The sequence below is a fragment of the Ovis canadensis genome, chromosome 7, assembly GCF_042477335.2.
Source record: "Ovis canadensis isolate MfBH-ARS-UI-01 breed Bighorn chromosome 7, ARS-UI_OviCan_v2, whole genome shotgun sequence".
In the NCBI taxonomy this organism is placed as follows: domain Eukaryota; kingdom Metazoa; phylum Chordata; class Mammalia; order Artiodactyla; family Bovidae; genus Ovis; species Ovis canadensis.
In genome coordinates, this window is record NC_091251.1 from 97,367,142 (window position 1) to 97,391,729 (window position 24,588).

General features: G+C 41.9%; 1 protein-coding gene and 1 long non-coding RNA gene across 37 annotated transcripts in view; one reads left to right on the top strand and one right to left on the bottom strand.

The window, feature by feature from the left end:
* Positions 1-24,588, top strand: part of TTLL5 (tubulin tyrosine ligase like 5) — a 313,391-nt gene that overhangs the window by 22,680 nt on the left and 266,123 nt on the right. For all 36 annotated transcript variants that reach the window (XM_069597094.1, XM_069597088.1, XM_069597100.1 and 33 more), the window contains exons 6-9: positions 1,990-2,120; positions 7,269-7,351; positions 15,007-15,076; positions 15,507-15,591. In XM_069597094.1, the coding sequence (XP_069453195.1) occupies positions 1,990-2,120; positions 7,269-7,351; positions 15,007-15,076; positions 15,507-15,591 (369 nt within the window). The remainder of the gene's footprint in view (positions 1-1,989; positions 2,121-7,268; positions 7,352-15,006; positions 15,077-15,506; positions 15,592-24,588) is intronic.
* On the bottom strand, positions 978-20,035 carry LOC138443925 (uncharacterized). Its single transcript, XR_011258367.1, has 5 exons — positions 19,744-20,035; positions 15,803-15,892; positions 5,271-5,330; positions 3,528-3,692; positions 978-3,105 (listed from the first exon to the last, which is right to left on the bottom strand). It is a non-coding gene; the product is annotated as an uncharacterized lncRNA (long non-coding RNA).

Consider the following 24,588-nt stretch of genomic DNA (forward strand, 5'->3'; position numbering starts at 1 on the left):
GTAAATCAGATGCAGCTATTTTAAAGAAATATTTAAACAGTCTTAAAATAGCCCACAGTAGAGACTGCATTCCTAATGCCTGTTAGTAATATACTATTTATTTCAATAGCTTTTGAAATATGCTGTAGGTATATAGGAATTTCATCTCAATTTGAACTCAGTATTCATAAATTCTAACCTATGTTTTCTTGACTCCTGTTTGAATTGGAGGAGCTCAGCTGACTCATGTACAAGAGGAATGCAAACACTTAAAGTGTTTCCAATATTAGTGTGCACTCTTTTAATGTAACTTTTTATTCTAAATAATTGTAGACTTTTAGAAAAGTTGCAGAAATAATAATACAGAGTTCCTTTGTTTTCTTTACCTGGTTTTCCTTCTGTTAACATCAGCTATAACCATAGTGTAATTATCAAAATGGAGAAATTAATTTTAGTATGATATACATTATAATCAAAAGTTACAGTGTTTATGGTGTTTTGATGAATTGTGTACTATGTTCCTGTAACGATAGGTCAATGTATGTATAACAGACACAGCCTTATGATCACAGGAAATTAAAAAGTATTAAATATAATTTGTATGCACATTTTTCTTATAGAAAAGGTATAATATAATGTAAAAGACACAAGCACTGAATCTGTTATGTTAGGCTAAGCTGTTTGTGGGAAACGTAATGGAAGAAGTAAACGCAAGGATGAAAGGAGGGAATCATGTCTGGGTGGGAGTATGAGGGTGGCTTTTGGGGTGCTGGGAATGTTCTGTGCTCAGTGGTGGTCAGACAGGTAGACTGAAGTTTATCATGCTCTCTTGTGACTTGTTTATTTTCCTGTTTATATGTTAATTTTAGTAAAAAAATATAATATTTTAAAAAGTGAAATATTTACTGATGAGGAGAACCTTTTCTTTTATAATACTTTGAAAATGCACAGTGGCTATCCTATTGTTATTGAGGTTCCCTTGAATATACTTAAAAGGATACTGTTATAGTTTTATTTTAAAACTATATTTGCCATTCATTAGATCCTTTGGAACAATTTAAGTTTATGATGAAAAATCTTACATGTCAACTAAAAATATACATGGTTTCCCAAAATTTGTATCAGGAGTACCAAGCAAAAATATTTGGAGACCACTAATACTGGGTAGCTGTACGAGAATGTGTTGTTTTTCTTATCCTCTGGTTCAGTGTTTCTAATTGCTTAATGATAAGCATCACTGGGGGTACATTACAGTCACAGGTCTTAACCGCAGATTCAAGGAATCACCATTTCCAGAGAAGGTGTATATTTAAAAAGCACCTTCCAGGTGCTTAATCTTTCTTGGTAAATATATTCCTAGAAAGTTATATACTTTAAAAGCAATGAGTGATCCATATCTCAGTCAAGTTCAAAAATCACTGATTTAGACCAAATCAGTTTTCTGGACCATCTGTAGCAAAATCACCTGGGGTACATGTTTAAATGCAGAATCCTAGACTTCATCCCCCAATTTTGGGAGATGTGATCTTGGAACATTCATTTTTAAGGAACTTTTATGAGTGATTCTTATGCACACTAAAATTTGAGGACCTCTGCTCTAGATCGAAGGAGGACAGTGGGTAAGGAAGAAGTGTCGGTGATACCTAGATCTGGCAAAGAAACCTTTGATTTTAAGAAATCAAAGTGAAAATTTTGAACTGAACAACAGATGGAATGTGTTTTTAATGGTTATAGCAAAGATTCTTGGATGGTCTTTAAACAGTGCAACAACCCAGAGACTCATGAATGCAGTCATGGCTAACTGAAGCCCGTCTTCGTAGTTTGCCAGCTTCTAATCCCTGATTGGTAGCAGTGATTGCCCTGGTTTTAAGGTGATCATTTCCTTGACAAAGTGATAGATTTGGGGTATAAGACTGTCCCCAGTAACTGCTCATGAACTAGGAACTCTTTAACATAGGAAAACCTCTGAGTCATAGTTTACTGAAATGGAAATGCTTTTATGAAACTTAGGTCATATGAACTAACCCGGAAGGACCGACTGTACAAAAACATCATTCGAATGCAGCATACACATGGATTCAAGGCTTTTCACATCCTCCCCCAGACCTTCCTGCTGCCAGCTGAGTATGCGGAATTCTGCAGTAAGTGCTTGACTCCTGGTGCCCCATCCCCAGCCCCCAGCCCTCATCCCCAACCCCAGAAACTGAACTTGGGGCAGAGTTATTTACTCCCAAGGGCTTTTCAAATCCTTAAGAAGTTGTTCCTTTAGTGAAACAGCTGCAGAGATAACTTTAACACTGTTTTATTGTGAGTATGTCTCTGTGTGTGTGTATTCTTAGTAAGCTTGTCTGTGTCAGGTATGTAAGGACACATTGAGGTGTCATATAAATGAGCTCCTGTCTAATACGAAAAGTGCCTTTTCATTGATGAGTTAGTGCCCATGTAAGGATGGATATACTTCTGCATATGAACTACAGATGCACCCTTTTTGGTATCTCTCTTCCTCTTGTCATTTAAGGAATGTTTGTCACCTCAACTTTTGGACGTGTGTGACTTATGTTCTTTGGGGGTACAAGTATCACGCATCTTTTAGTGTTAGGGTTTAGAGGTGCCAGTTCGTCTCCCTGTTTCCTTGGAGTTTAGACTAATTGAAATATATTCATGGGAGTGCAATAGCAATGTGGATGTCCGCTGTCTTTTTGGTTAAGCTAGATAGGAATGTGTGGCCTGCATCCAGGTGTCATTGTTTCTTTTGCCTTAAAGTGAACTTAGGCCTCTTTATGTCCAGACAGAGGAGACAGGCTATTTCAGGTTTTGCTCCTTGGTGGGCAGAGCCTGTCTCAGTAGACTTAGTGCACCAAAGAGGCATAAGTACAGAGAAGTAGTGAGGCAGGTCTTTTGGGAGAGTCTAAATAGAAGCAAAGAACTGACTCATTTGAAAAGACCCTGTGCTGGGAAAGATTGAAGGCGGGAGGAGAAGGGGATGACAGAGGATGAGATGGTTGGATGGCATCACCGACTCGATGGACATGGGTTTGAGTAAGCTCCGGGAGTTGGTGATGGACAGGGAGGCCTGGCGTGCTGCAGTCCATGGGGTCGCAAAGAGTCGGACGCAACTGAACTGAACTGAAATAGAAGCAGTAATAATAGCTGATGAACATTTTCTTTCTGTTAAGCCCTCTTCTAAGTGATCTCTTACTCTGAAGTAGGAACTGTTACTACTCCCAGCTTTGTAGGTGAGGAAACTAAGGTACAGAGAGGTTAAGTATCTTTCCATAGGTTATACAGGTGTTTGGTTCCAGAGCCAAACTCCTCACCTTTGTGCCTTGTGGCTAAAGACACTGGGGGTGTGCACACAATGACTGCCTCTCAATACCTCCCTCGAGAGAAGCTACTTCTATGAGGGAGATCAGATTCGACACAGGATAGACAGACGGATAGTTTTCTTCTCACTAAGTCCAAGAGAGAGACTCTTCCTCTGTCACAAGGAAGCATGGAAAGAGGAAGAGAAAGTTTGCTCTAGACTTCCTGGCTTTGATTCTGCTAACCTGTTGGACTTTTCAGTCTGGTCCGGTCGCGCAGTGGGGTGTTCATCCTCTGGGACTCGCGTCGGGGGTGGTCACAGGCCTACTTCACCTCGGAGAGGCCGTTCCTCTGAGAGCACTTGTTGCCCATGCTGGGACTAGTGGTTCAGTGTTGGTCCACAGCAAGCTCTGGAATGGGTCAGAACAGAGAATTCAGTACATGAATTAAGTTAACTTCAGAGCGACAGTGTACTCAGAGCTGAACATTTGTAGTTAGGGGGTTTTAGCCACGATACCAGAACCTCCTGTGTCTTACCTTTCTCCTCTGTTCACTGGGACTGTTACCTCTAGAAATATTATAGTGCTGGGATGTTTAAGTAGCTTAATACATGGAAAGCACTTGGAATGGGGCCTGATAGGTACATAACACATGTTCAATAGTATTTCCTATTTCAAGTTATGTTGAGATGCATCGTTAAATAAAAAAAGTAAAAAAATTATGTAGTAAGCCAACATGATAGCCTAAAAATGCCTCAGCTACCATGTCAGCAATGTAAAAGGGTTCCTGATAATGAACACCTCCTGCTGTTGAATCCCTAATGAGAAGCCAAAGTCTAGAATAATTCTGTATTAAACACTAAAGGGATAGTAAGTTGAAAATTCCCTTTTCCCTCTCCACTAGCTCCTATTCTGTGGTTCTTCCCCACCCTTTGGAGGCCGGTTTGAGGGCTGAATGCTCATTCTGAAGGTTGGATAGAGTTAGAGTGCCCCCATCTGTTCAAGCCTGACCTGTTTTTCAGTAGAATTGCTACTGCAGCATATTCTTCAAATTCTTATGGGTTCTGCATTCTAGAAGGGCAAGAGGAGTGTCACATTTTGGACCTGGTGTGGATTTGAGGTGCCCACCGGCTTCCATGTGGTGATGTTTTGCAGGCAGTTGTAAAAGCAGTTTTCAATTTTGGCCAGGGATATAGATTCTTGAAGTTGTAGATGTGGAGGTGGATATGATTACCACGGACGAGAAAAAAAGAGAGAGAGGAAGAACCACAGAGAAATCAGAGTGGAGAGAGAGGTTGAAGATACGAGCAAAGGAATGAGATCCCAGACGAGGCAGGAGAGAGTTTGATCAAGAGCACGAGTAGAAGGGTGAGTCTCTCCCCTGAAAGGTGGAAGGAAGGAAGCTAAGTGGTCATTGAGATAGCACTTTTCGACGGGAGGGAAGCAGGTGAGTGGGTTTATGTTACAAATTACCAGCTTTCTTGGTGAGGACGGTGATGAGGACACATACCAGGAATAAGGGGCCTAGGGTTGGGTTTGGGTGTTTGAGGAGCAGAAAGGCGTGTGAATAGCCTGCAAAGGGCTTTTGTAAGGAACATGAGGGCTGCCTGAAGATGATAGAGATAGCAGTCAAGGCAGGTCTCATGAATTTGTAGCTTTCTGTTCTTATAAGGGAAAGCCTGAAATGCATCTTTGCAGAGACCAAGCCCACAGACCAAACACTGCCTCAGGAGATGTGAAAGCGTGGATATTGCCAAACTGTTTCCAGTAATTAGAATGTGAGGCTTGGAGTATACGGGCCAGATCTTGCTGGATTCCCGGTGCCATTGCTGCTAGTGTGACGGTGTGTGGTACAGTTGGAGGTCTGTGACACCAAAGATCCTAAGCAAAATCTTGCCAGCTGCAGCCACGTCCCCCCAGTGGACAACTTTCCTAAACAGGAAGAAGGAAGACAGGGTGGCACCAATATCAGAAAGGCAGAGACCTTACCCCACAGTCCAGCAGATTCCTGGTTACTCCTCATGGGCCAGCATTGTGTCCTCTGGCTATCTTTAGATGTAAGAGAGGCAGAAGTAATTCAAAGGAATGAGCAAAACTTTGATGTCAGCCAGTTAACTGCAGATGACTGGATTTCATAGCAATCAGTAAACTTATAGAATCCTAATAGTAGGATTATGAGAGATCTCATAATTTGAATCAGACTTAAAGCCCACATTTTAAAGATTAGACTGGATAATTAGAACTCAGATCTTCCTTCTCCTAGCTCAGTGCTTTTTCCTCTGGACCGAGCATGCTGCCACCCTAGGAGATAGGAGGCACTGGAAAGAATTGGGCCCCCGGTCTAGTATATTTCGTCCTGACAGACTGCCCAGCTCTTTCCCTGCCTCTGCTTCTGATGCACCTTTTTGGAACCTGTGAAAGAAATCAATCCTTGTTCTGAAATATAACAAATCAAGGAGAAATGACTAGCATAAAGGACAAATTTTTGGTTTTTAAGATTTTGAGACTATGATAAAAGTGAAGCACCAATAGAAGCAACAACTTCTGATAAGGCCAATCCACAAAGTAAGGTTTGTTAAAAGTGTTAGAGGCAGAAGTTGCATTTAGCTAGATTTTCCCTGTTCTGAAAACAAGCTTTTTCTTCATTCATTTGTTCCCAGAGGGTTCTGTCTCCAGTGAGGTCTGGTCATTTTCTGTGGCATTCCTTGGCTCCCTCCCTTCCTCTTTGTGAATGTCTGATTTCTTGCTTAGTGTCTGCCTTTCTGCTGGGCTAATCTCTATGAAGCTGAAGACTGTCTGCATTCCACATACTCGAGAACCGCTTGACACGTGTTGGGTACTTAGGAGTACTGAATGAATGAAGTTTAAAAAATCTTTTTGTTTTCTTTTAATAGTTCCTTTTGTTTTCAATCTATTGTAATCTCAGAATTTGGGGATAATGGCAAAATGGAAAAAATAAAGTGTATACATAGACATGTATTCAGTGGCTTCACTTTATAGAGATTAATAAAGGTTAATTTGTCTTAAAACTGTAAATATGCCATCCATTATAAGACTCTAAAATTACATAAATTATACTTTTTGAAAGGTAATATAGTCATGGCACAGAGAAGGACAAAACAATAATCAGTGAAAAGCCTTTTCCTCCTCTCTTTCTCAGTTATCTAGTTCTCCCCAGAAGTGATCAGTATAGTATTTATATATATACTTATAAAGATATTCTAAGCACTTACTAGCACATGACCTGAGTGTGTTTGTGAACACATGGGAGTGTATGATACCCAGTGCCTTGCGCTTTACTTCTTTTCAGTCAACAGCCTGTCTTTGAGCTCATTCCCTCTCAATAACATTCTCATTTTGTGTGTCTGCTTAGTATTTCATTATGTAGAACAGGTGTCTGCAAACTACAGCTTTTGTGTCAAATCTGGTCTCATGAACTAAAAATGCTTTTTACATTTTTAAATGGTTGGGAAAAAAAAATCAAAGATGAATAAAATTTTGTGGCATGTGGAAATCATAGGAAATCTGGTGTCCATCCATAAAGTTTTGGGGGACCCAGCCATGCCCCTTTGTTTGCATGTTCTTTCTGGTGGCTTTTGAGCTACAGTGACAGAATTGAGTAGTTGCAATAGAGATTGCGTGGCCTGCAAGATTCTTGAAGGTGGTTTGTGACAGTAATAGACTAACATCTGAATATGTGCCTTATTTTGTCTTCATCCTCTCATTCAAGAAGGGAAATGATGGGAGAAATATATTATGCAATTTTGCTGTCTCCTCTTTTCTCCTTATCTCCTTCCCTCCTCTCTCTCTCTTCTCATTTTTAAGGCTAGTCCAAAAATACAGGTCATTTTAGCTGCTGCCCTTCACTTGGAAATTTGGAAAATTCTTTGGGTACCTGAGTAGATAACCATGTTGAAATTTGAGATAATAAACTCATGTCCTTTCTTTCTCCCCCCTCTTTTTTTTGTCTTCCAATATTTTGAGCAGATTCATATTCAAAGGACCGGGGACCTTGGATCGTAAAACCAGTGGCCTCTTCCAGGGGGCGAGGCGTCTACCTGATCAACAATGTAAGCATGTAACGGTGGCATACTTGACCCCATGTCTGTTCTTCCCTTTGTGTTAGCTAAGTGTGCATTCAGAAGTGTACTTTGAGGGAGGGCACGAGTCTACTGTTCATCTTACTGGCAGTAACCTCCTGCCATGCCAGCAGTTAAATGTCACTTGATTGAATCTGGGGGGAGGGCAGCCTTTGGTGTCAACAGAAAAGAAGTACTTTTTCTGCTTTCAGCATTCTGTCTTGCAAATTCCTCCGCACTAAGCATTAGCTCGTAGCACGTACATTTAATTCCTGTTGTGGGGAGAACTGTGGGTTCCTGCCCTCAAGATCATCAAGCAAATCAACCGTAATTTAATTTGGCCTGGCATCCTTGCGGCTCCTGTCAGCCCCCCTTCTTTCTCTTCATCCGCTTCTTTTTTCAGAAGTCATCAGTGTCTTGATTCTTTGCCAGATCCTCATTAAAAGTTGTTTTTCAGTTGGATAGATATACAGAGTAAATAAAGTCTTAACCCCAGTCTCACTCGTTAGACTTTTAACAGTAGTTAGTAACTTAATACAGTTGATTTGTGTTTTATCTTTTCTCAACTTTACACTTTATTTCTTGATTCTCAGTTTGACATTCACTGTACGCATGTAGCCTCCTATCCTCCCTTCCACATTCCATCTCTAAGTTCAGTTACTTTTTTATTGTTTTTGTATTTTAAAGGTTTATCATGTTTACATTCTCTTCAATACCTGTGATTCAGTTTCTCTGCTTTATAAGTTGAGTAAAAAATCTAAACTTACAGAAATTTTGCAGATGGGAATTCTGAAAATTTAATCAATATTTCAGTCTGGGTCTTTGTCCGTACTTCCTTCTGCACATTTGGTCAGCCCTTTCAGTTTCGAAACTAGTGTTTTTTCTTATTTCAGGGGAAATCATTCATTTTTGTCTTGTTCTGCTTCCGAAACTCCTTTTTGAAGCATTCTGGGTCTTCATATCAACTTTTTTCCCGTTTTGAATTCTCTGTCTTTTCCCGTCATTATCTTCTGGATCGCCAGTGTGAGTGCCATCCATTTTATCATCGTTGCATCTACTGTATTTCTGTATTGGCTCTCATAATGCACACAAACTCTTATTTTCTGATTTTTTTTTTCCTGGATAACATCTTGTTGTTGCTTAATAGATGCAGTTTGCCAGCTGGTCTTTGTGACCATACGAATTGAAAGCTTTTTAAAGTTCTGTTTCGTTCCATGACTTTTCTCGGGCCCTTTTTTTTCTCTTGCTATTGGGTTTTCTCAATTTTAGTGACTGAATGGAAGACTAGACTGATTGAAATTGACAGCCCCCTGGGTCTCCCCTGCCATTGTGTAGGACCGATTCCCTGGACAGGAGGGCGGACTGAGCCTTGTGGCAAGGGCAAGGCGTGTTGACTGTCAGTCCGCACCGTAGGTTGATGTGGATGAGGATTGTTGCCTCTTCCCTCTCCCTTGCCAAAACAGGCCTGGCATGATTGTGGATTTAAAGGAAGTGAAGGAGGAAACAGACAGAACAGGCTCCATCTTGAAAGCAGGACTCCATCTTGGGCCAGACTGTGGACTCTGAGCTCTATGCCCAGTATCTATGGAAATGGCATACCAACTGGAAAACCAGACCCCCTGGATGGAAGAGCCCCAGGGCTCGTACCTAGACTCTCTATCGCCTAAACGAATACCCTAATTATCTGTGTAACCGAATAGAATCATAAATTCTATTATGCTTATCGGGGTATGACCACAGGCCTATTGATAATTGTCCACTGTTAACTACCTAGGCTTAAGGCATACGAATCTCGAGTTTAAGGCATACGACTCATGGGTTAACTTTGACTGTATCTTTCTTTTCCTTTGTTCATACTAATTTCAGAGAACTTGGGGAGGTAGGTTTGAGCAAGTACACTTAGGGTTTATAAGGTTTTCACAAAAAGTGATCGGGGTCCTTGGCCAAGAGGAGACTCTGCCTTGGGCCCGCTGGCGTAATAAACCTCACTCCACTATCTGCATTGTCCTTCTGGGTGAGTTTGTTTCCCGGGACGCGAGGCTTCAACAGAGGAGTTTGGCGATTTCCCTCTGGGGCGGTGCTGCCCTTCTGCTGTTTTTTCCCTTTTGTGTCTGCCAGGGGGTTGCAGAGTTCCCCTCCTCTGTCAGATCCCTGCGCCCACGCACACAGACGTCCTCCCGTTAGGTTTCGTTCTGAGGGCTGAGCTGTGGTTGTTGAAGGCCTCTTGGCCACAGTGTTTTACACACCGTTTGTTAACTAATTATCCGATTCTTGTCCCTTGGCTCCCTCCTGCTCTCCATGCGTGTGTTCACTGCCAGCTTGGAACTTCTCAGATGCCTTCTTGGGAAGATCACTCTCCCCTCTGTGATATGGGGCTGCTGTTTTCTCAACCTGTTCCCATCTGCTTTCCATCTTTCAGGATTTCCTTAAACCTTTGGTCTTTTGTTGGTTCCTTTAACTGTTTCCTAGCTTTGTTATTTATCATTTGATTCCTTTAAAAATATCTTCTCTGTCCTTCTAGTGGGGCCCTGGAAGGGAGGAGAGCAGGAGATGGATGTGTGTGCAGTCGGTACACCATCTCAAGTTTCCCAATTCTCTTTCTCTGCACATGATCTGAGCTATTTTCTATGCATGCAAAAACTGATTTTCTGAGGGGTCTTTCACGTGGGAAAGTCCTCAAATTCAGTCTGGACTAAAAACTGTACAGTAAACACTGATAGCCAGACCTTTTAGGCTGGAGAAATACAGGATTGATTCTGATGCAGTAACTGTGCAGCCCCAGGCCCAGCTACAAGGCTCCCTGCCCCCGGGTCACTCCGGAGGCCTTCTGCCCTGGGTCTCTTGTGGACAGAAGGCCCCGGTCATATGCTGCAGATTTCTCTTTTCTTGTTTCTGTTCTGACCTCGGTGTGAAGGCTCCTGTCCAATAGCTTTTCCTCCAGCTCCGCGCCAGGAGCTCCAGTGTTGTTTGAATCTCATAGACGGCCCTCGTTTGGGTTTGGGTTTGAGCTGCCAAATGGAATTGCTATTGAAAGTCAACTGTGGTACAAGTTTGCTTTTTATTTTCTTAGACATGAGTCAAAAAGAATAGGATCTATTCCCAGCTCATCTGGGACTTTTTTCTCTTGGAATGCTCTTTTGCCCTAGTGATTTGTTATTTTAAAATCAGCATCATGAAGAATAGAAAAGTTAAACTTTCCTTGGTGGGGCTGAGAACCCCGTGCCCTGACTCTTCCCTGTCTCATAAAGGGGGTGACAAGTCTTTAGAGAATGTGCGTTTGGCAGACTCTCCTCCTGCCTCCCACCTCTCCCTGGGCTAACTCCCTGGAGACCCCCTGCAGAGATCAAAGTACTTGGCGGGACCCTTTGCCTGCCCCCTCTCCCTCAGTGAAGCTTTGGAATGAGTCTGATTCTTTGAGGTCTTTGGTGGAGGTGCCAGACAGAAGCCTGGGGAGATGCCAGCAAGCACCAGGGGAGCTGGCAGCATGTGGACGTAATGGGAAAATATTCCCAATTTTTCTCCAGATCTGGAATTTTATCACATCTTACCCAGACCTACAAACCATACAGTTAATACGCTCCTCTCCCTCCCCCCGCCACCCTCCCCCCCCCGCCCCCCTCCCCCCCCCCCCCCCCCCACCCCCCCGCCCCCCCGCCCCCCCCCCCCCCCCCCCCCCCTCCCCCCCCCGCCCCCCCCCCCCCCCCCCCCCCCGCCCCCCCCCCCCCCCCCCCCCCCCGCCCCCCACCCCCCCCCCCCCCCCCCCCCCCCGCCCCCCCCCACCCTCCCCCCCCCGCCCCCCCACCACGGCCTCACCATCTCCTCTGTTCCATACCTACACACACACACACACACACACACACACACACACACACACAGCCTCACCATCTCCTCTTTTCCATACCTGGATTCTCTCCCTCCCTACATACACACACACACAGCCTCACCATCTCCTCTGTTCCATACCTGGATCCTTTCCCATGGAATATATGACCCATTAGCCAACTGGATGAAGTAACTCTTTCCAAGGCTGCTGCCTGCTTTCCTTTTAGACTCGAGGGGAATGGAGAGGGAGGGCTCTGCTGGAGGGTCTGTGAGCCCCACTAGTGTGAGTGGGTGAGGCGTGGTGGGGTGGGGTTAGGTGTGAGGGCCAAGTAAAAACACCTTCCCCTGTCTTCCCACTGGAGCAAGAAGGGCCTCTCATTAAAAGTTCCCTGTAATAGTCATAACCTTTTGGAAAATATCTGCAAATAGCCACTTTTGCCATTACGAGAATAGGATAAAGGATAGGAAAAGCATTCCTTGCATGTAACACTGAAGAGAGAGGTGTGAGCTCCTACAGGTGGGAGCGTCTTGGCGGGTCTCAGTGCTGGGCTCTTTAACTCTGGAAACACAGCATAAAGGAGCAGAGTCGAGTTTGCTCCAGCTCCTTCAGTAACCGTGACTAAATGCCATATTTTCCCAATTTAGTATATTCAAATCGAGGAGGGAAAAGATCTGGTGTTCTCTGATTAAGGTACGGATTTGATTATGGAAATCAAGCTTAGTCATCCTTGTCTCACACATTATCCTTGGTAAATACGATACGCATATCTTCTCTGAAATTTTGAAGTATCAGGAGAATCAGGGTTGGGAGAGCATTTAGGTCACTGTTCACCCCTCTGTTTGTGAATATAATTCTCTACAGCTCTCTTGTTTATGTCTGCTCATACGCTCTCCATATGCTCACAGGTCTCACTGTTCAACAGGTATTTAGGACGTCCCTGCTGTGTGCCAGGTGCCAGCCTGCCTGCAGAGTAGGGCTCATCTCCTAATTCGTACGACTCTTTATTGTAGGAATAGGGATTGTCTCCTAAGTCTCTTCATTATAATTGAGTGCACTGAATCATATGAGTGGTATATAGCATGCTGTGAGGAATGCTGTTGAATTGTGGCACTTTGTAAATGGAACTACACAGATACTATTGAGTTTGCAGTAATAATAATAACTGATATTTCTTGAGCATTTACTATGTGCCTACCACTGTACCTCCCAAATACAATCTCACTTAGTCTTTTTTATGAGAATCCTAAAAGGTCATTACTGTTCCTTCCTTAGTAAGTGAAGATTTTAACTGAGGCCTGGATGATTCCAGAGCATACCCTCTTGACCCCTGTACCCTTCTATCTTACAATAACTTAACAGATACCATGAGCTTTAAAGTCGAATTAGAAAAATGGATGTTTCCCGACAATTCAGATTCTTGCTTTAGCATACTTAGGAGGGCAATTTGAGCTTAGAATTTACATCATTTAAAATGAGTTAACTGGGGATGGATGAAAATACCAAGAAGATATTTGGATGAAAATATCAAAAAGGCTTGAAGATATCAGAGAGATTTCATTAGTTGCTTATCTGCATATTATAGTATACAAAAAAAATAGAACTGTATTCAAAACCATTCTTCTGTGAACTTATAGTTTAATTCCTGATGCAGACAGAAATGAGAGGTATAGACCATTGAACAAGTTATCTGACCAGTGTAAGAGATTATGTTCTGCATAACTCAAAGGACAAATGGATATGATGAGGAAGGAAAGAGAGGAGATGAGCGTGGACAGTAGACAGAGTGCCGTAGACTGAAGGCCATTAGCAGTGTTGTCTCTGGTTCCGAGGAAAGCTGGGTGGTCAGGTTGCGTGGTCGAGTATCTATTGTAGCCTGTAGGTGTTACTTAGTAGAAAAAGAGCTGTGATTGTTTGCTTTTAGGTTTGGAATACAGCCTGTAGCTTGCTGCTTTGTACTGTGATTGCATCAGTTCTTACTCCCGAAGCTGACTCAAAATAGAGATAGTCCTTGTGAGAATCTGATCAGGAAATGGTGTGGGTGACCAGAGCCACAGCATGAATCAGTAGCGATGTTGTAGTGGCCGTATGACGCGTAGAAATGGCTTGTGAAGTTGTGTTCTGAGTGAGATGGCAGCAGTGGGAAATGAGAGGGAAATCTTATCATCTTCACCCCAGGGTCACAAAATTATCCTTTAAAAAAAAAAAACCAACCTATAGTACTGTGGATAACAAGTACATTTTTATAAAGACAAACTTTTGAACTGGGGGGACAGTTATTTTAGGTCAGAACTTGGGGAGAAAAGGTGAAAATAGTGCTTAAGAACTAAGTTTCTGAGGCAGACTGTCTGGGTTCAAATGGTGCTCTATCACCTCTTAGCTATGTGACTTTGAGCAGTTTCCTAACCCTCTCTGACTCGCCCCTCGTCTGTAATATTTGGATGGTGTTATACTTACCACGTGGGTGTTGGATGATGATTAAATGAAATAATACTTGTGAAGGATAAGAGCAATGTGGGCACATCGCAGATGTTTGGTACGTTCATTAAATTTTTTTTTCCTGCTAATGTTAATAGTGTGTCTGTTGCTGCTCCTATAGCTATTATCTTCACAATTATCATTAGAGACGCTTTCCTTTTGGAGTCCTTTTGTCCTGTAGGGATTGTGGTGACTGACAGCTGATTTTTCTGTCTTCATCTCACTTGGAGTTGTTCTGTTCCAGATCTTTAATCAAGAATTTACAGTAATTTCCTGTTTCCCACTATGTTCAATCTAAATTCCTCTTACCAGGGGTTTAAATCCCTTTGCCAGTGGGGTCTTCCTTTCCAATTATCTAACCATATTTTTCATTATTTCCCAATTGAATCTTTTAGCCCCAGGTCACTGAATCTGCCCACTCTCCTTTCTACCTGGGCTTTGTCTTTCCCCACCGGCCTCCTTCCCTTTCCACCGTGTGCTTGCTAGCTTTCAACACTCCCTTCTGAACCTACTCATCCTGCACCAGCCTTCCCTGGCTGGTCCTCCTGGCAGGTCTGCATTTCCACTGGGCAACCTCACATCTCACTTACGGACGTGCTGCCTTGTGTTCTTGTAAATTCTGTGTTTTGCTCTCCCTCCCCCCAAACATCAGACTCCTTGGGAGCAGGGCTTGGGCTCTGTGAGGGCAGGGATCGCATCTGTTTCCTTCATCACTCTATCCCCAGTGCCTTATGCAGCTCCCATCAATACTCGTCATTATTTATTGTATAGGCAGTTCTTTTTCATTGAAAAAAGTCTTTAAGAGATCTAGTTCAAGCTTTACCTACAGTGGCACAGTAAGCACTATTAAGTGAATCAATGAAACAAACATCTATCCCATTTCATGGGGAAAATGCCAGAATCCTTTGTAGAAAGATCTGTAATTTCTCTAAGTAACTTGATGAAAGCCTTCCTGTAAGAATAATGGTGGTATTTTAAAATATCCAACGTGCTTTATTTACATCTGGGAGAATGCAAGTTTTTATTTTTTTAAGTAACTTTTATCTTCTTGGTATGTAAGTATTTACTATCATGTATAAAAATCTTTAAAGCTGTTTAGATTCTGTTTATTATGTGAGAGGTGCTGTGTAAATCTGCGCCCCCCCCCCCCCCATAACTGGATTCTCACAATGTTTATGGAAGTGGTATATTATATGGCCAACTAATATATGGGTAGCTTAGAGGAAAACTTTTCTTAAAGTTTTAGTTTTCCATATTATCATTTCTCAAAGGTTAAAAACTTTGCTTCTTTACACTAAGTTAGGTTTCCTTTGCATTTCTACCTTTCATTTTTCTCTTTGCTCAACAGCCAAACCAGATTTCCCTGGAAGAGAACATCCTGGTCTCCCGTTATATTAACAACCCCCTGCTCATAGATGGTGAGTTGTGATTAAGCCTTTGACTGGATTGGGCTAGATCTCACTAACTTTTTTTTTTTTTTAACATTTTTATAGTCTTCTCTAGTAAGTGTTTATTAAGCTAGTGTGAAATGCTTGGCAACTGTGACTCCAGAGATGAAGCTGGTTTCTTACCTACCTCATGGGATTATTTTGAAGATAATTTTGAGATAATAAAAAACAGTGTTTTGTATTGTTATAATAGTAACAAATACGTATGGAAACTATATATATGTTTATGTGGTATAATTATTATTTATCCTCAAAGGTAAGGTGTGTGGGCAGTGTATGTTTCATGGGGGAGAGGACTGTTCTTTCTTTCCTATTTCTTTGCTACAGTTGTCCTGTTCAGTTCTGTAACAGAAAACCAAGAGCTTAGTTTTTCCCTTTGCACCCTGATTTTTTTTTCTAGATTTCAAATTTGATGTGCGCCTCTATGTGCTGGTGACTTCCTATGACCCTCTTGTCATCTATCTCTATGAAGAAGGACTAGCTAGGTAAGAGACCCTTGGGTGTAGGGTGTTGTTAATATGAGTTGACCCATTGAAGAGCGTATTAAGGTCAGGTCATTGTTCCTGTTGTATCCAACTCAGGAAAATAGGAGTGTCCGCAGATGAGCTTCAGATTACAGAAATCGGTCTTACTTTCCTTCACAGTCTCACCTGCATATCCATGCACGCGAATAAGCCTGTAAATGTACACACTTACCTTTCCCAGCTGGGATCCAGGATCACATTGTGCTTTCATGCAGTGGTAATAAGGTGGAAGATTCTCAGGCCACTGTGCTTCGCAAATGGTCTAGAGAGGAAAAAACAATATCCCTCATGTATATAGCTGTTATATACCGGACATTTATTGTAATGCTCATAACAACCTTAAAGTCGAGGTAATTTTGTAGTTGAAGGAACTGAGGCTTAGAGAGTTAAGGAAACTTGAAGTCACTTCCTTCACGTCTCCAACTGGTTGATAGTGGAGAGGGAATTTAAACCCCTGGATCTGACTCCAGAGCTGAAGGCTTGAGCTGTTTTATGACCTCTTGTATTTAAGAAAGGGGCATTAGCCACTTTTTTTTTTAAATTTACAAGTCTTTAATATATTTTTAGGGATTTTATACACACACACACACACACACATATTTCTGTTTTTCTTGAGGTACTTTGTAGGTTTTAAGGTAGTGTGACTTACAAAATAAAGTTCAACTTAATTTGAAGTTTCACTTCCCATATACATAAAATTTTATAGGTGACAGTGCTATTTTAGACTCCTTAAATTGTTTAAAATAAGGATATAAATTTGATGTGTTTGTGTTCTTTTCTCCTACAAAACTCATATGTACATATATATATATATATATATACTTTTTTTTTTCCAAGTAGCTTGCTCTGAAGTTCCTCATATAGCGTAGTACTTTAGGAGGTGGTTTGCATCTGTAAAAAGCATGGCCTATATATGTTTCTGTGTTTTAGAAAATGTACTTCAAAGATGAGAAATACCTTGAATAAAAGAATTGGTGAATAATTACCTTGAATAATTATTGGTGTTTTGACATATATTGCTATGTTCTGAACTGTTCTTTTAGAATCATATTTTGAATATTTTTTAGACTCAGACATTTTTGATACATCCTGTGACTGGATTCAGAGGGTGAGCACAGTTAACTGGATTCTAGCTGCTTGAGCCATGTCTTCCCTTTACCTCTAGATGGCACTGACAGCATTTATAAGCCCGGCTATATTCTTTACTAAGATTTTTGAGTTTAAATCCTGGGAACACTGATGGCCACTGAAGCACCGTAATTCTGATCTCTGGTTCCTTGAAAATTGAGGGGGAGAAAAACTAAAACATTTCTCAGTTTTTAGATAAAGGGCTGAACCAGGTATCTGGGCACAAACTACTAACTCTAATCAGATTTTCCTGGAAAAGTTTTCTGTAGTGTTTTGAGACACTTGTGCTCTCAGATTTTGATGTATGAGGATAAAAGCTGAGTATATTACCTAGAATGAGAAGACAGTGAAATGGGCCCCTTAGTGTATAAAGTGCTGAGGGTCCCTTTTGTAGTTTGAGATGTCTGAGCTTCCCTCCTGTGTGTGTCATAAGCTTCTTCACCTCCACTCATCCTCATTCAACTTGTCTCCTATACCCTTCTCAGGAACTGATTATGTTCTGCCATAAACTAGACTTCTTTTTTTTTTAACTTTTTATTTTGTATTGGAGTATAGCTGTTTAACAATATTGTGATAATTGCAGGTGAACAGCAAAGGAACTCCTTCTCCCCAAAACCCGCCTCCCATCCAGGCTGTCACCTAATGTTGAGCAGAGTTTCATGTCCTATAGTAGGTCCCCGTTGGTTATTCACTTTAAATATAGTAACATGTATATGTCCATCCCAAACTCCCTAGCTGTCTCTTTCCCCCTGCAATTGTAAGTTCTAAACTGGACTTCTTTTATTTTTAAAATTTATTTACTTTTAATTGAAGGATAATTGCTTTATAGTCTTGTGTGGGTTTCTGCCAAACATCAGCATGAGTCAGCCATAGGTATACATATGTCCCCTCCCTTTTGAGCCTCCCTCCCACTTCCCTCCCCATCTCACCCTCGTAGGTTGTTACAGAGCCCCAGCTTGAGTTCCCTGAGTCCTACTGCAAATTCCCATTGGCTATCTATTTGATATATGGTAATGTACTAAACTGGACCTCTTTTTGTTTTTTTTAAGAGGGTTCATGAGGGCCTATATTTGTACATTTTAAACCAGCTGTTAATGTCCATCATTATATTTCTATTAAATGTCATTTATTGTGCTTGTTGCAGAATTAGGATAAGATGACCTGGGTGGACACCCATAGCCACACAAATCAATCTTCATGTTCTGACATTCTTGTTCTTTGGTAGTTGGGGGAGGAGTCACATAGAACGTGAGGATCAGCACTGAATATCTAGTCTAGACTGGATTTCTTGAATGGGGAGAAGGCTTCAGGTTATGCTCACTGTTTTCCAGGATCTCACTGCACTATGTTTTGCATATTATTCCAAAGGTATTTCACCCACAATATTAACACCCTCTCTATTGGTAAAATTTGGTGTCATTTTAAGTCTCAGTCATTCAGACATGAAATGAGAGCAGTAATGATGTTTATTATAGAGTTTACTACAGACCTGCAAGTGCTTTGACTGCTGGGTGTGTGTTGGAAGTCAGAAACCACTGAACTGAGTAACTCTTGTCTCTTGCCTCCAGCTGGAACTGAGTATATGTATGTATATTTTAAAAATGGATGCTCTTCCTCGGAATAATTTGGAAAACAGCTTTGTAAAATTTTGGATTAAATTGAACAAAAAAATATGAATTTTCAAGGCTTTGGCTTCTTTTACCTGAAAGTATAGGCGAATGTAAAATCCTTACAATGGTTCACTATGATAGGCTGTTAGTCCTGGGAGGGTGCATATGCTCTGCACAATAGCTTCCATGTGCCTAAGTCCCTGTGTCTTAACCGCTGTGTATCTTGGCATTCATCTGCTGCTTTTTAATCCTCAGAAGCCGTTTGACTGTGTCATTACATTCAACAATAGGCTACAGCATCTCCAGCTCTGCAGCCTCTAGTAATCTTAGGTCACGTGTGTTTTAAATAGACATTACTGAAGATAATCAGTTTGGGATGAGATCACTAGACCATTTTACTTGGAGGCTCAGCAAGGAAAACCATAATCTTTCCTAAAGAGACAGAACCAGTGGCAGTGTAATTGGTTTCCTTCTTTAGAAAAGAATGATTTTATCCCTTATCACTTCCATTTGGGGCCTCAAAATTCATGTTTAAGTGACAGAAAGATTAAGTTCTTTTTACAAGACAGTTCTGTGAAAAAAGAATTTTGTGTAAATTCTTTACATTCTTAAATTTGCTAAAGAAAAAGACCCAAAGTAGGTTCTTTCTAGATAAATCATTTGATTTGTCCTTGCTTTGTTTACATAGGAAGTAGAAAAATTCTCATCGTTTTCTTATATGTGAGCCAATTATTGAGACTTAAAAAAAAACTGTGTTAGTGGTATTTGAGTCCAGCATTTTGCCCCTTCCTTCTTGTGAGTTTCACGTGTGTGTTGCTGCTGTTTTGCACCAGCAGGGGACACTCAGGTTTCCAGAGAGGGGTGCTGTTCTGTACCAAAATGGTGTAGGTTCTTTTTCCTGTCAGAAGTGGAATCCAAAAAGACTTTGTCCTGGATTTTACAGTTTTAGGTGGATCCAGTATGTGGTCTAAATGATTTGACGAGGCCCTTTTGGAGGCAAAGCTAATAGCCAAATTTTCACTGAAACAAGAAAAATAAAAAGTTGAAAAAAAAAACAAACCTAAAACCAAATTGAGTTGAAAACCAAATGTGCTGTCTGGTGACCCAAAGATAGGCAGCGCTGGCCACTGGGGGGAAATGAAAGTGTCCATCCAGGGAACCAGGAGAGTTCCACCCACGCTCTGGCCTGGGAGGAGGCGACCCTGACAAGGCCCAAGTTGGGGACCGCCTCTCTTCTGCCTCAGCCATATTATTCAGTGGACATTGAGAAAAGATCCCAAAGCATTTGAAATGCCTCTCCCTTCCTCCCCCACCCCCAGTTCCTTCTTCAGTAGCCTTCCTTGCTAATTAACACTGGCTCCGCAGGGATATTTACCTTTTCTCTGCTGGATTCCTGTGGTTTTGAAAGAATTCAGGTACTTGCCAGTTGCCAAGGAATTCAGATTACCTCACAGGCTGCACACTGTCCAGAATCTGCCACCACAGCGAGAAGGGGGGAAGAGACACCAACCAGGGGGAGAAAACCCTCTCCAGCGCTCATTGTCACCCTCCCTGGCAGGCCCCGGCTGTTTGTGAAGTTTGAGTCATTTCTGGCTCCAAAGAGCAGAGGATCAGGCTGGTAATCCCCTCCCAGACGGCTCCGCAGGGCGCTGCCTAGTCACTGCAGCACTTTGGCAGTCTCCGGCCGCAGCTGGTTGACAGCAGATCAGAGAGCTGGTGGGCCTCTCGTTCTCTTCCATAAGATTTTTCTGGGTCAGGCCGGGATGAAACCCAGTGGCTTCTGGCAAGACTGCCCAAGGTGCCGTCTCTTCATCCTCCAGGCCTTTCTGGCTCTGAACGGGTTCCACCTGCTGAAAGATAACATGTGTGCCACAGCCAGGGTCTCCTGAGAGCTGGCCTCCTCTTACTTTGTTCAGTGGTGGTGAATGTTTGTTAGAATATGTAGCTATCAAAGTGGGCTCGGGTTGCGGTTTTCACTCTCCTCCATCTGGACTCCCTATGACTCTGACTGTGCTGTCATATTCATAGAAGAACAAAGTAGTTTTTGAATGAGGGAAGAGGGTTTGCAAAAGACCCCACTAACTCTGATTTCTTTTCCCGTTTGAGTCCCATGTTGGTCAAGTTCCTGAACGAGCAACTCCAAGTGTAGTTTTAGTTAGTGTCGGTCAGGTACCTCCTGTATGTCTAATGCCGAAACCCTTTCCTTCACATTCACACTCAGCAGTTTGAGACAAATTATTATCATTGTCTTGATTCTTACTGAGAAACATTAAAAGCAAAAAGGAAGTGTTTTTTATTTAAGAATGCATTGTCAGAATAAAGATGATATATGTTTTAGTGTCACAAAATAAAAAAGAGAGAAAAGGGCATATAGTTCTCTATTCATCAGTAGGCTGTGAAATAGTACCAGGGTTTCAGATTTGGCAAAGAAAGCAGACATCCCCCTACCCCACTGTCTCCCTTTTTGTTTTCTACTCTTTCTTTATTTTGGTTTAAAGGTCAAGGCTATGAAATTCTGTCTTGAGATGGTGGTTTAGTTGCTAAGTCATATCCGACTCTTGCAGCCCCATGGACTGTAGCCTGCCAGGCTTCTCTCTCTGTCCATGGGATTCCCCAGGCAAGAATACTGGAGTGGGGTTGCCATTTCCTTCTCCAAGTTCTGTCTTGAGAACTATTCCTAAATTTTGATTTCATTAAGAGGAAGGCCCAAGACTTAATTCATGATGTAAATTTCAGTATGTATTAGGAGAGAAGTATTTATAAAGTTGTTGTTTATTTGCTAAGTCATGTCCAACTCTTTGCCAGGCTCCTCTGTCCATGGGATTTCCCAGGCAAGAATACTGCAGTGGGTTGCCATTTCCTTCTCCAGGGGATCTTCCGAAGTCAGGGATCAAACCTGCGTCTCCTATGATTCCTGCATGGGCAGGAGGATTCTGAGCCCCCAGGGAAGCCCATCTAGGGTACCCATCTAGTAGGGTGGTTTAATTCTAGTAAAGAAACTTGTTGAAGCTTTCAGACCTAAATAGAGTGAAGTTTGATATGTAAAAATCTAAATCAGAAGTCACAGACCAGAATGCTTACAAGGACATTCACTGAATAAGTGGGCTGGCTGGAGACTGGAGAACAGTGGGTCACACGTCCCTCCTGAAGGGCCGTTACTGTTTGTTCATGGCAGTAAGTAACTGATGTGTGGTGGTGCTGGCACTGTGGTCTGAATGTGGTCTCCTAAGTTCATATGTTGGAATCCTAACCCCTCCCCTCCAAGGTATTAGGAGGTGGGGGCTTTGGCAGGGATTAGGTCATGAGGGTGAAGCCCTCATGAATATGGTTAGTGCCCTTTTATAAAAAAGGTCCTGGAGAGATTCTTTACCCCTTCCACCTAGTGAGGATATAACAGGAAGGTGCTGTCTGTCTGCCTGCATCTGGACCCTGGACTTCCAGCCAATGGAAATAAATTTCTGTTGTTTATAAGCTTCACAGTTAATGCAGTTTATGGTATTTTGTTATGGCAGCCTGAATGGACTAGAACAGGTGGTATTGCCAAATCTTCTGGCTGTTTAGGGGGTGTTAAAAAATCTAGGTTTTATTACTATTATTAAAAATAAGAGAAACTTATTTTTGTTGAAAAAATTAAAAGTTTTTAGACTTTTAATTCTGAAGCCATTTTGATGTTATAGAAAAACTGTAAAAATAGTATGAAGAACTGCCTTTTCCCTTTCTTCTGAGAACCCCATTCAAACTTGGCCAATTGTCCTGATAGTTATCTTTATAATACAAGGGTCCAAACTCAGGATCACATATTATATTTAGCTGCCGCATCCCTTTAGTCTTCTTTGATCTGGAGTGTGTACTCTGCCTTTCCTTGACTTTCATGACTAGCATTTTTGAAGATTTAGGCCGATCTTTCTGTAGCATGGCCTTCAATTTGGGTTTGTCTGTTATTTTTTCATAATTAGACTCAGCCTATATATTTTTGGCCAGAATGTCACAGAAGTGATGCCATGTTCTCACTGCATTAAATCTGATGGTATATGACAGTTATTTAGTGGTGTTTGACACTTAGGACAACATCTGGCAGATTTCTCCACTGTAAAATTGCTTTGTTTTCCCCCTGTAATTGATATATATTAGTATCTTATGAAGAGATGCTTTGAGACCATGTAAAATGTCATTCCTCATCACATTTTCACCCAATTTTAATATTCATTGATGTTTCTTGCTTGAATGAATGATTACTGTGATGGTTGTCCAGTGATGAATTTCTAATCCCATCATACTTTTACTTGTATTATTTGGCATTTTAGCCCCAGGAAGAGTTTTCTCTCCATCCTATTCATTTATTCATTTGTTTATATACACCAATGTGGACTTAATGGGTTATAATCCTTTACTCTCATGATTTATTTTGATGCTCAAATTGCTCCAGATTTGGCCAGTGGAAGCTCCTATAAGCTGACTTTGGTGTTCTTTTGACATGTCCCCTCATTCTTTAAGCACAAGATATTTCAGGCTCATCTTCTTTCTCTGCCCAGACCTGAATCAACCATTATCTCCAAGGAGCAATGGTTGCTTTTAATGGAGGATTAGGTGTGTGCATGCTCAGTCATGTCTGACTCTTTGAGACCCCACGTACTGTAGCCCGCCCGGGGCCTCTATCCATGGGATTATCCTTGCACGAATATTGGAGTGGGTTGCCATTTTCCTCCTCCACAGGGTCTTCCCCACCCAGGGATCAAACTCATGTCTAACTGCGACTCCTGTATTAGCGAGCAGATTCTTTACCACTGAGCCATCTGAGCAGCCCCTTAATGGAGGATAGTATTTGGAAATCCAGATGCAGGTGCTAGATATGCTCACTGTTCTGAGCTATGTCTACTCTTAGGTTCGTGCAATGGACAGACCTAGGAAATATGTGTATAGATATACCTACATGTACACATACATAGACATTTACATCTTTGTTTTTTTCCTATATCTCTGTATTGAAGAGCAAGAGGTCAGGTGAACACCTCCAATTTTACCTCAAAACTACCAGATTTGTGCTCGTTTTCTCCCTTTCTGTATTTTTTGCCTTTTTTTCCAACAATGAGGAATCTGACTTCTGTTATCTTCCACACATGTATTTACTCAGTTCCCTCATATGTAGCCAATCTCCAGCCTTCCTGTTACCACCCCATTCAGATGCCCTCCCTGAGTGAACTTTGACCCCTGTGGGGCCACCACCCTGCTTAGATAACCTCCTTGTATTGCCTCTGGGCTGCCTTCCCATCCTGTCCACCATCTTCCTCACGTGGGCCCTGCCTGCCACTGGGCTTGAGGAAGAAAGGTCTCAATTTTAAATGATGGCCGAGTTATTCAAGTTTTAAAACGAAAAACAATCTTTGTAGGTTAACCAGAACTTGGGTAGTAGGCCAGATCTGAAATTAGTGGGACCTTTGGGCTAGAAATAAGAGGAAAATGTGGGAAAATGGTTATCAGAGATGAACAGGGTCTGTTTCATCCTGTTTTAGTGAGGACCCTAAGAACCTCCTGGGGCAGGAGGACACAGGTCACGTGCACCTGCCTTTCCTCTCCCTGGTCTTCCCTTGTTCAGCTGACTGAGATAAAGAAAGTAGCACTTTTGCCCTTTTGGGTGACTTTTCCATTGGGTTCAGGTTTTTCGTTTGTGTTTTCTCTTATTCTTACTTCTGCTTATGCTCCGTAGAACTGTAACATAAATAATCTTGTCCTTGCTGAGTTTTAGAAAATAAATGCTCCAGCAAAAAGGAAGACTAGGAAGAAGAAGAAAACTTTTTTTTTAGATATGTAGTCCTATGGAAAAAAGGAGTGTAGGGACAACAGATGTGTTGGGCACCAATTTACGGTTAACTGCCAGGCCTTTGCCAATCTTTTCACATTGTTGACCAAATTAGATCAGATACTTGAATTTAGAAGAGGTGAAAAACCTCTTTCTCTGAAGCAGAACCTTTTTTCCTCCTTCTAAATCATTATTTTGGGGGAGAGATGGCAGGAGGTATGTCTCTGTGAGGTAATGTCTGGTTGAGGCAGGCTGCCTCTGCAGGGCCTGCATGGGCCCCCCTCACATTGCACAAGAATTCAGAGAATGACTGGTTCCCTCTTCATTGAAGAATCTCTGAAGAAGGAAGGTGGGGATATATAGGTAAGGTTTACTCACCATAGAATGACGTGGCTGAAGTTAAGTGATAACTGCCGGAAGTTT